At 40.5% G+C, this 11,887-nt stretch overlaps 1 protein-coding gene across 1 annotated transcript in view; it reads right to left on the reverse strand.

Moving 5' to 3' along the window:
• Window positions 1-955: 955 nt before the first annotated feature.
• LOC143034618 (ankyrin repeat and BTB/POZ domain-containing protein 2) overlaps window positions 956-11,887 on the reverse strand; it is a 484,410-nt gene continuing 473,478 nt past the window's right edge. Inside the window, exons 15-22 of the mRNA XM_076200957.1 lie at window positions 11,680-11,824; window positions 10,793-11,083; window positions 10,139-10,333; window positions 9,593-9,827; window positions 6,834-7,039; window positions 5,888-6,181; window positions 4,350-4,532; window positions 956-3,041 (exon numbers count right to left, since the gene is read on the reverse strand). Of these exons, the coding sequence (XP_076057072.1) occupies window positions 2,841-3,041; window positions 4,350-4,532; window positions 5,888-6,181; window positions 6,834-7,039; window positions 9,593-9,827; window positions 10,139-10,333; window positions 10,793-11,083; window positions 11,680-11,824 (1,750 nt within the window). The 3' untranslated portion in view covers window positions 956-2,840. The remainder of the gene's footprint in view (window positions 3,042-4,349; window positions 4,533-5,887; window positions 6,182-6,833; window positions 7,040-9,592; window positions 9,828-10,138; window positions 10,334-10,792; window positions 11,084-11,679; window positions 11,825-11,887) is intronic.

Below are 11,887 nucleotides of genomic sequence, written 5' to 3' on the forward strand. Positions count from 1 at the left end.
AATGAATTCACCTCTCAAAAAACAGTCACTACAACAAAAAATGTGATCTGCTCCTGTGAGGGTAATAAACTAATTTTTGAGACCTTTTTGGCCTCATATCTGAGCACTTTTAAGCTCTTACATGAGAAGCACAATACCAGAGTTTCATCATATGCCTCACTTGTGTGCAGTGGTTTAAGTAATCCAATAGAAATATAATACATAAAGATATTTAAATATACATAAACATGGAGGGAATGCTCTTTGTTCACTTGCAATGTTGGTGAAGAAATGAATCCTTCAGATTCAAGGGCACACTTACTAAGTGTTTAAACATGGCATCATTGTGAACTCTACTTTGTACAACAACAATCATACACATTGCTTAGTAACAATCAGACCTTACATAACAATATCTATACTTTGCACAACACTCACTGACAAACACACATTGTACAGACACCTCTGTTACACGGTGGTTGAGTTACCAATGCATCAGAATATACAAATACTGGTATATGGACACTAGCATTAACTAGTAACAATGTGCACACCTGCAAAAGTATAACAGTCAGGAATACTAAACTGTATGGATATATGTATGGACATCATGTACAGTTAAATACTAATGTTTGCTTCCCTAGATTTACTATCACTACTGAGATTGATAAATGCTTAATTGGAAATAGTGAGCATAGTTGCATTATAATTACCATCTAATGATGATAATATGCAAATGTGTCTAATGATATTCTTTTCAGATTTTGTTTTAGTTTATCTTAGATGGTTTCATTATGATGGGACAAAATGGGGCCTCCATCGACCAATCATTTTGTGCTGAGTTGGTCCATCAGCTGAGTGGAATCATCTGGCATTAACCAAAACAGAATCTGTAAAGGGGGTCATCAGGTTGAAATCAAGGATCTGGGGAATCTCAGTAGCAAAAAATAAGATGAGAAGGCAAATTGACACATAATTGATCATAAATACTTTAATATAAACATTAAGAGTAGTATTTTTTTATAAGTAACCTACACACAGTGAAATTTTATTGCAAAGCAAGGGTCTGATGGGTTTCATACCAACCAATGCATCACTTTATGTGCCTGAAGGGTTATAATGCTGACATGCATAGCATATTTTAGTTGAGTATGGTGAACCCACGACAGTTGCATTCCACAGAATTGGTATGTCATGACCATCATATCTTTAATAATATGTTCCCTGTCCATGTTTTAATTTTGTTTTGTACATAGCCTGCATAATACTTTGAATGTGTGTACATGTTAACATAAGTCTGTTGTCACTTTGTATTGAAATGTGATTACTTCTCCCAGCAAGAACACACCCTTTTTTGAGTTCAGCACCAGTATGAACATGTACTAGCTTGAAATAACACTAGTGTTCACACCTACTTGTATCTTCTATAATTAGTATTCATCAAGACCAAACTGTCCTACTATAACCACATACACTCACTATTATATAATAATACCAGTGTATATGCATAAAAATATTGAGGTGCATATACCAGGTGGCACTTCACTGTGACTGAAGCAGTCATCATTGCCCTATGTCCTCAGACATCTGGGACAGGGTCATAAAAACAGTACAGATCTAAATAAACGATACCGTCTTGGTATGATATATTCATAGCACACATTCAATTTAGTCTTACTATAACATACTTCAATAAACATTGTATTCTGTGGTCATACACTTGGCACAACCTTGATGGAATGCTTTGTAGTCCGTGGCCACTCACTGTAGACCTGGCATTTTCTGCTTACCTCAGCTTGTTCATGCTAGTTTCTTGTGACAGTAGAGGCATTGTGTGCCCTAACCAGCCCTCATGAACATGTGGAATGTCAGTTTCCTACAGCTGTATGAATGTCTTATTTTCAAGGCAGGTGTAAGCGCACTGATCATAACTGTCACTCAAATAAGCAAGACTTATAGACTTGCAGTCAAGGCCATGAAGGCAGATATTATTATGAAGTGGTATCCTTGTCACCACTCCTATGCTTGTGTAAGCTTGCTTACACATACATACAGACACACACACACATATAGGTATGTAAATAAGCACATGGGCACTGTCACTGATGTGCACCAACAGAGTATATATTGATTTAAATCCACTTTTTTTTGTAATCATAAATGTAGACATACAGCAAAATCAGTATGCACTAACTAGTATGCACTCACTAAGTCTGCCCTTACACTAACATGCCCAGATGCCTCCCCTTCATCCCTGCTTGGCAAAAGTCACAAAAGGCACTAATGCTCCAAGACACTATGGAACTAGGGCACCAAGGCACTGGTTACAACAGGTTCAGTTATGAGTTTGGGCCTTCATAAAGGTGGAGGGTTTGTTTTAGGGGAGGGAGGATGTAAAACTATTGAGCACTTTGCACGTGATCCCATGGGTCCTTCAGACACAATACACTTCAAGTTGTATTTGGTCTTGTCAGATGAGGTACCATCGTAGTTCTAAGTCTGTGATGAAAAACAACAAAAATAACAACAACAATAATAACAACAACAACAATTCATAATTTCATCCTTTCCATTTTCTAGTTTTTCTATTTTGCTTTACTTGGTGATCCTGAAGCTCACCTGAAACTGTTTTCAAGTATGCTTTAGGGAGTCTTCAGTATCTAGTGACAGGGTTTTGAAGTACCCCAGTACAGCCCCAAAACGTATGCACAACCCGTAAGAAGATACTTGTACAGCTTGTACAGACACATTATGTATTATGTTTCCACATTGATTTGGAACTTTGTGATTTTCAAACACTTTCACTTCCTCTACAAATTCTTTGGCTGGCATGGAATGACTACCATACAAGACCAAATTCACTATTTTTTGCCAGCTCTAGGTGAGGACCTGTCCTTGATCCTAGCTTGAAGTGTTAGAAGAAGTCCAGCCAGGACATCATGGTTGTGGAGTTTTTTCCCAAAAATCAGTCGACGCACAGAGTCATCGAAGGTGAGGAGGGCCACCATGTTCTGCAGGAGGAAGCCCTGGCAATACTCTTGCAGCTGGACAGCATTGTAGACCTGGAGGAGTAAGAACAGTGTTTAACCTTTTCAATATGAGTCAAATTCTCGTGGGCAGCATCAGCTGCCCAATGTACAATGATTTGATGATGCATCACAATACTTGCATTATAAAACATAAAGTTACAGCTGTATTACTCATTCTCTTTCACTCTGAATATTAATAACCACAGAAAATATGATCAATCCAGTTCACAGAATAAGGGGGCCACTCGGTTACAACTACAAAATAAATATAATCAAGATGCTAATGCCAGCATCCTCATATACCTGCTCATGCCTCATGATGCCTACATAGGCATCATCATATGGAAGGGGTTAATGCTAACTCACAGGAGGTCAAAGCTTACATATCACAAAAAGTATGATGATTTTTATGAAGCAGAGACTTATTTGAAAATATTGTCTCTCCTTTGCACAATGAAATAGGAAAGTAGAAAAACTCAACATTACCTATAAATATTTAGTCGACAAAGGAAGATCTAATTCAGAGAATAATATCATAATGAGTGTAAAGTATAGTTTATTTACTATCTCATCATTTCAGAGTTTTTTGCTTCACCTTTCATATTCTGTGCACTACCCTATTCAAACCTGAAGCCACATTTTGGCTGAATTAAATAAACTGGATTTGGGGTGAACAAAATATGCAAAATTAACATTTCCTATATACTAGGGCTTAAAGAACATAAAAAAGAAAGTATACTCAAGCACCATTAGAGAGATGATCATCCTAATTAATTTGTTGCTAAGGGTTTATTTTGCACAAGACCTGCAATCACAAAGTAATTGACAATGGCCCATGGATTGGCCTAAAAAATGCCCAGGGAAGAAATATTGTACTGTGGTTTAAGATGAGTTAATGTTGGGCAGTGTAAGATTACTGTGACAACTATGTGTTGTGTGCATCATATGGAGGTTCTTTGTTAAATCCCTCCAGTACTTGTGTGAGGCTTGTGAAAAGAATGCTAGAGGAGTGGTCCTCCTTGAATCCATGTTAGTTTGAGGAAGAGGGTAGATTAATTATGATGGATAGTAATGAGATTAGCCTGTAGGATGCTGTTTATTCTGTTTTTGTTTTTTGTTTTTTTTAATGTAGATAGTGTTTTTCTAGAGTGTTGGGGTTTTGTTGTACAGTCAGGAGTGACTAAAAGTACCAGTCAAGGTCTATATTGAATTTGGGGCAAATTGTTTTAGAAGGAAGTTGGAGTTCTTTATCAAAACCTTTTGCATTTTTTTATTGTCCTTTTTATTGCTGTTGGAAAATTGTCTTTTCAATGTATGAGATGCTTGTGACCTTGGACTTACCTTAGCATGAATGTACATGGACACGATGTTGTCCAGGTGGACCAATTTGGAGCAGCGTGCTTCACAGTACCTCAGGAGGTTGTCAAGATTGAAGAAATGTGCTGCTGCCATGAGCTCCAAGACATCTCCAGCTTCTACCTCAAGATGCTCACAGCCACCCTTATACAGGCTCTGCATAACCAGCTGTGGGAGAGACAGGGCATGAAGACCATGTTATGAAAGAACGAGATGGACTGTACAGTTGGAGCAATAGTTCTTCAGCACTTTTTTGCATATATCATTATTCAAACAGCTTTGAGGTTAAAATCTCTAAATTGGACCTAATCAGTACTCATCTTGCAGAAAATACATCAGTAGTTTATCATTGTCAAATGAAACGTGAGCTTAACGTATACCATTATGTGCTTGGTTATAATCATAGATTTCACCTTTACCCTAGGAACAGGAACACTTTGGACGCACATTAATCAAAATAGATGTGAGACAGGTTTTAATCATATCACTACAGAAGGGGTCTCCTTTGTCAGAATACAATTGCCTGGTAGCAGCTAGAATGAGCAACTAATGTTGTAAAACATACCAAAAAGGTTAACATTTCCTATACACTTAGATGTCATACTGTTTCAGCCAACGAGGGTGTCTATTGATATCGCAGTAGGAAATAGCCATGCAAGAAGGGATGAAAGATACAGAAAGGCTAAGGTGGTAAGAGTAAGATGGAGTGGGATGAAAGAAAAGACTAGGGTGGGGGCATAAAAAGGCTGAAGGAGCTGGGTAGGGAAGAAGAAGAACTAGGGTGGAATAAGGGGAGTGGAGCAGGGCGAGAGTCGCTTTGCTGCACAAGCTCTATCCTTTACCCCTTTTGTCTCCTGAATAATTGATCATATACACACCATAGGATTCCTGGTACTTTCTTTAACATACTCAGCATTGTGGGATATTGTTAAGATTTGCAAAGGGGGAGGAATCATCATCACCATCACTATCATCACCATCATCACCACCATCATCACCATCATTATCATCACCATCATCATCATCAACTGGGGCATATGCAAGGAATTGCACTGATTCACTCACACTCCGGCACCAGTCCCCACGGTTTCTCTGAGGAGCAAGCTCCCATGCAGACACCCTTCCATCCCACTCCAAACAACTCTCGACGGGTTTGATCCACTTGCCCCAATTAGAATTCTGCGGCTGTCCCCTTCTTCGTCTCCTCCATCAAGCTATTTTATTTATGTAAAGGATTGCCTAAGGCCTGGACGAGGTTTTGATAGGTTGAGATCTTGCTCACGCTGGGACTTGCAACCTCAGTTGAGTTATGGCAACTCTTGTTTGTTGCAAGAGAATCTTTGATATGCCGCTGTAACACGTGAGACCTCGATTTTGTTGTAACTACATAGATCTGGGTTCAAAATCGAATACTTATCAGTGACTGCCACTTGACTTGGTTGCCCAAGTCTATAAAATAGAAAGTGATAGCTTCAGCCGCAAGTAATCACCACAATACTGAAAAAAAGATGTGATCAACTCACCTCAAAGATGTCAAATCTTATGTCGTTGATCTGAACCATGGGCGGGTTGCCCTCGCATGAGTTCGAAAAGAGCATGAGCTTGAACTTTGGCGAAGCATTGACGAGGATGATTTTGTGAGCGTAGAACACACGACCCTCCACCCGGAACTGTACGTCGGAAAGTTCGGGATTGTTGACGAACTTCGGGTCGATCCGGGCGCCTCCAGATATTGTTGTGTCCCGAATTTCTTTGATGGGTTCTTTGCCGTAACAGGAGGAGAAGATGTCCGCCAGCAGGAGGGAGGTGCCCTCATTCTGGAGATAAAGGAAGGACAGTGTCAAGGATGAGGGGATCATGCTGTCTACTTGGGACCCATCCTTAGTTTGATCCCAGCCGTTAAACCAGTGTTTCCCAACTTTTTATGTATCTATTCATTTTTTTCAGGTGACCCTAATATAATCCTCATGATATAACCGCAACCCCACTAGATTATTTGTATATGTGTTAACATCATCATGGTTATTGTATTGAATTCATATTGTTTTGGGAAAAAAAAAAGTATACAAGATGTCTTGACGACCCTAGGAAAAATGCTTGGCGGCCCCAGGGTTGGGAAACAGTGCGTTGGATGGAACTTGCATAGTCTGTCTGTTCTTCCTTCACAAGAAACTTTACAGAGGACTATCATGTGCTGATAAACCAAGACATTTTGGTGTGGTATCCTCCCACATCTTTATGCAACTAACCCTCAACACTTACCCACTCCATATAAGATTTTTTTTTAATGTACTGCATTTTTACTGTAGGTCATCAAATTGTTCTAATCTTGTACCTAAGCAAATGGTGCTAGAAAACATCCCCAAAGCCTTCATATACCCACTTCAAGAGAGATACTGATCCGTTTCCTGAAACCTGCCAATGGAAATGCCTCCCTTTTCTATATACAACAGTCCTTTTCCAAGTTACCTTGTTGTATCTGAAGATGGTGAAAAGCAACGGCAGGCACTCTTCGACGAACTGGGTGGAGTAGTCGTCGGGCCAAACCTGGATGAAGTCCTGCAAGAGTTGGTCGATGATGGACTCCAGGCGATGCTCGTGGGCTGTGGCCAGGGTATGCATCCAACAGTGAAGTGTCCAGGGAACCCCAAGGTTGCGAAGATCCAGTGTCATTTCTAGTTTTAGAGAACAGGAAGACGTCTTTCATAGAGTCAAGTAATACATAGGACGGTATGAGGGCAGAAACGTAAGAGTGGCTTGTCAAATTATTTACGTAGTTGTATCGTACAGGAAGGGGAACTATGCTTCGTGTGTCCCATTTCTGTATCTTGCCATGTCTAATTTGTCCATTATACTTTCATATGTAAAAAGGGACAAAAAGTTATATAAGCATGGACTCCCCGCTTAAGAAGAGTGAACAGAAAATATGATAGTTATCTTTAGAATGAAGAAAGGAACAGAAAAGAATACAGGATCTGTTAGTATGGGGTGAAAGAATACCAAAAGAAGATAGCAGAGATATCAAGTCAGACTGGTAATATATGAAAAAAATAGAATACAAAGAACGGCAACCAGTGTGATCCTAAGGCTGACTGATAAGACATGAAGAGAAACTTGAAAAAATGGGACTACCCACACTGGAAGAGCGAAGAGAGATAATGGTATTTGGAATAGAGAAATGAACAAAAAAAAAAGGACAGTAAGGATTTGTTAGTATGGGATAAAAAATAGATAAAATAAAAATGTCCAAACGATGCTAGAAAGGATAGCTTTCCACATACAAGCATCTATTTGTGAAACAGCTCAGAAGAAAACATAATCTAGGACAAACACGTAAAGAAATTTAGGGTAAAGTTTGATAAGCGAAGACAGAGAGGCCTATGAGTATAGCTCCAATCCCGTAATTACAATAAGTAAATGTAATCTGGTAAGCACATTCTCTCTCTTCCTCTCTTCCTCTCTCTCTCTGTCTCTCTCTCTCTCTCTCTCTCTCTCACACACACACACACACACACACACACACACATTTACAGCATCACTAAAGGAAATATCAGAACATTTATCAAGGCTGGATGTCAGAAAATCACATGGCCCGGACGGTATTGCAAATTGGATTCTAAAGGAGTGCAAAGAAGAACTAACAGACAAAATACACATCTTAATAAACAGCTCACTCAAAGAAGGAAAGATACCCGAGGACTGGAAAAACGCTAACATTGTACCAATACACAAAGGAGGAAACAAAGAAGAACCCACCAACTATAGGCCAGTATCACTAACAAGCACCATAGCAAAAATTTGTGAGAAAATAATCAAGAATAGATGGGTAAAACATCTGGAAGACAATGACATATTAAACCCAAGACAATTCGGATTCAGACAAGGAAGATCATGCTCCACAAACTTAATATGCTTTTACTCAAGACTAATAGACATAGTGCAAGAAAGAAATGGATGGGCTGATTGTGCATTCCTAGACTTGCAAAAAGCCTTTGACAAAGTACCACACAGAAAACTACTAAAAAAAACTGGAACACATAGGAGGAATACAGGGAAACCTACTAAAATGGATAGAGGACTTTCTGACTGGTAGAAAGATGAGAGTAGTGCTCAGAGAAAAATATTCAGACTGGAAAGAGGTGATCAGTGGAGTACCGCAAGGATCTGTGCTGGCACCAATAATGTTTGCTATCTATATGAATGACATGGATGAGGACGTGAACTGCTACATGAGCTTCTTTGCCGATGACGCCAAACTGCTAAGGAAAATAGAAACTGATGAGGACTGTGAAGCACTGCAAGAGAGACCTAAATAGGGTATGGAACTGGAGTCAGAAATGGGAAGTGGACTTTAATACTAAGAAGTGTAGCATAATGGAGTTTGGAAAAAGCAAAAACAGAATATCAGGAAAATATACAATTGGAACCAAAGAAGTAAAGAAAGTAGGATCCGAAAAAGATTTGGGAGTAATTATCACGAACGACTTGTCCTATGATATACAGATTAACAAAATTGTCGGGGAGACTTACAACTTGCTAAGATCAATAAAAGTGGCGTTTACATACTTGGACGAAGACATGATGAAAAAAATATTGGTTACATTGATAAGGCCTAGATTAGAGTATGCAGCGACATTGTGGTCCCCCAGTACCAAAAAGAATATAAAGAAAATAGAAAGAATCCAAAGAGCAGCTACAAAAATGGCACCTGCACTTGCAAACCTATCATACGAGGAGAGATTGGCTAAACTGGAGTTACCGACACTGGAGCAAAGAAGAGAGAGAGGTGACCTATTGACCATCTACAGAATCATGAAAGGCACAGAGGTACTCGATAGTGAGAACTTACTTAACTGGGACAAAAGAAACACAAGAGGACATGGAAAGAAAATAAAAAAACATAGCTATAGAAGAGAACTGAAGAAAAACAGTTTTCCTCATAGAGTTTTGGACACTTGGAACAAACTGGACAATGGAATAGTATGCGCAAAAACCATTCATGAGTTTAAAAACAAACTAGACACTGCAAGATACAAAGGCGGGACATCACGAGCATAGCTCCCCTTCCCGCAAAATACAACTAGGTAAATACACACACACTCACACACGCACACGCTGAAGCATTCCAGTACATTTCATGAACGTAATAGCAATGAAAAAATCAGCTCAGTAGGCGACCAATTGGTTAATAGCGAGACATCTGAGAGGGTAGAAGACCGTGTCCTCACCTAAATGACCTGATTCGGCCGAGTGGTACATGGCTTCCTGCAGCGTCTTGATCTGTTGCTTCGTCAGCTTGACGACTGGGGACGCGTCTGAAGAACAGGACCCGAGGCTTCCACGGCCCAGTGGGTCGTCAAGAAGCGGGTGTTGCCTGCCACGTCGGTCGCGGTCTGAGGTGTGGTTGTTGGCGCCTTCCGCTAGGATCTCCTCCAAGGAAAGGACTTCCCTGGCGGAGGCGTGCTAAGGGCAGAAGTTGGGATATCCTTAAACACTTTTTTTTTTTTTAAGATTAGGCTTTTTTTTTTTTTATCAAGGAAGGAGGGTAAGTGTGTATTTATAAAGATTTCTGGATTTAGGATTTTTCTTACGGTGTACTGTATGGATGACACCCTGGCTTTTTAGCCTTTCAAAACAAAACACACACAAAGTATGATACTGAACTCGTCTTATTACATCCACTTAACCCCAACAACACACTCAGTCGTTCAGAAACTTCAACATCGCGATTACAAACTGTACAGAATGCATGCACCCTCCTAGCTACTCCGTACCTGCGGCTGAGAGAGAAGCTTATGAAGAATATTCCTCTGGCCATGAGCCGCAGCCACTGCAATGGCGGCGTAGCACCCTCTCTGAGCAGCTCCCGAGTAGCAGAGGGAGTCCTTCATGAGGGTGGAGACGTATGGGTTGGCACCGAAGGAGAGGAGGAGGCCGATCATGTCGATGTGACCTGCTGCTGCCGCCACCTGCACATGGAGAAAGAGTAAGGTTATGTTTGGGGGTGAGCCCTACTGCATTAACGGAGATTTGTATTCATGTATGTATGTGTGTGTGTATGTATATATTGTACGTATATTTCATATATACTATGCATATATATATATATATATATAATTATATATAGCGAGAGAGAAATAGATAAATGAAGATAAAAAGATAGAGAATGATGATTAGATAGATATGTATATATATATATATATAATGTGTATATATATATATAGATATGTGTATATATATATATATAGATGTGTATGTATATATATATATATATATATATATATATATATATATATATATATATATATATATATATATTCAAATAATAAAGTCCGGCAGTCGCGAGTTTCGATAGAGAGATAAAGAAAGAGAAACAGACATAGAGATAAAGTGATCGACAAAGAGAGAGAGAGAGAGAGATTGTTCACCTGCAAGGGTGTCTCGGTGCACTTCTCCTCGGCGAGCCTGGCGCCGCCCTCCACGTTGGCGCTCTTCTCCAGCAGGGTCTTGGCCAGCACCAGGTGGCCGTGGATGGAGGCGTAAGTGAGCGCCGTCCAGTGCTGAGTCTCCGGGTTGGCCATAAGGTAGGCGGGGCCCGTAGGTGGAGTCTCGGCGTCGACGTCCGCCCCGGCGTCCAGAAGCATGTGGACCATAGGCTCGTCGCCCCGTATGCAAGCCAACATGAGCGGCGTGAGTCCGTATTCGTTGACGGTGTTGACCTGTGTACAGAGGAGGCGTAGGTTCATAAAAGGTGGAAAATAACTAAGGCTGAATAAAATCTACCGGTGTTTACCAGAACATAATCCTGACCTAGTCATGCTAATATGATAGTTGACCTGAGTTTTAGAGAGAAACACGTAGCCCCACAGAAGCTAGCCAGTTCTAAGTAGAGACATAGGAGTGTCGTGTTGTTTGTGTTAGTGTGAGTCTGTTCCTATGTCACAGGGTGACAGGCGGGGAGGAGGAAGAGGTGGTAGCGAAGGAAGAGGAGGAGGAGGGTAGTGGTCATCGGTTATATATCATTCTTTCAAATGAAAAAAGGAGAAAGATTCGAAGTTCATAGGGTCTCTGGGTGACAGGAAGACGAATTTCTCTGGAATCTATCTCGGAGGACCACCACGAAGAGGCATTTAACTACAATGGGAAAGAAAGGTATCTATCTCAGACGACCACCACGAAGAGGCATTTAACTACAATGGAAGAGAAAGGTATCTATCTCAGAGGACCACCACGAAGAGGCATTTAACTACAATGGAACAGAAAGGTAATGACGACTGCGCGTGGGTTCTAATTGCAGCAAGACTTCCCTCCTTACCTTCGTCGCCGGCAGAAGCTGAAGAGCATGAGGAACAAGGTCGGTCCTCCCACAGGAGAGCATCTTGAAGGCGAGGTCCACCTTGAACTTCTTGGCACATTCCATCTCGTCCAACTGCCGTCTTGGGCACATCAGTTCTTCGTACCTGAAGAGTGAATAGAATGAATGAAATGCCTTTTGTTCAGCCCAGACATCCACAAGAAATCAA

This window comes from Oratosquilla oratoria, chromosome 17 (assembly GCF_046742065.1).
Source record: "Oratosquilla oratoria isolate Oo_2021 chromosome 17, ASM4674206v1, whole genome shotgun sequence".
NCBI classification, from domain to species: Eukaryota; Metazoa; Arthropoda; class Malacostraca; order Stomatopoda; family Squillidae; genus Oratosquilla; species Oratosquilla oratoria.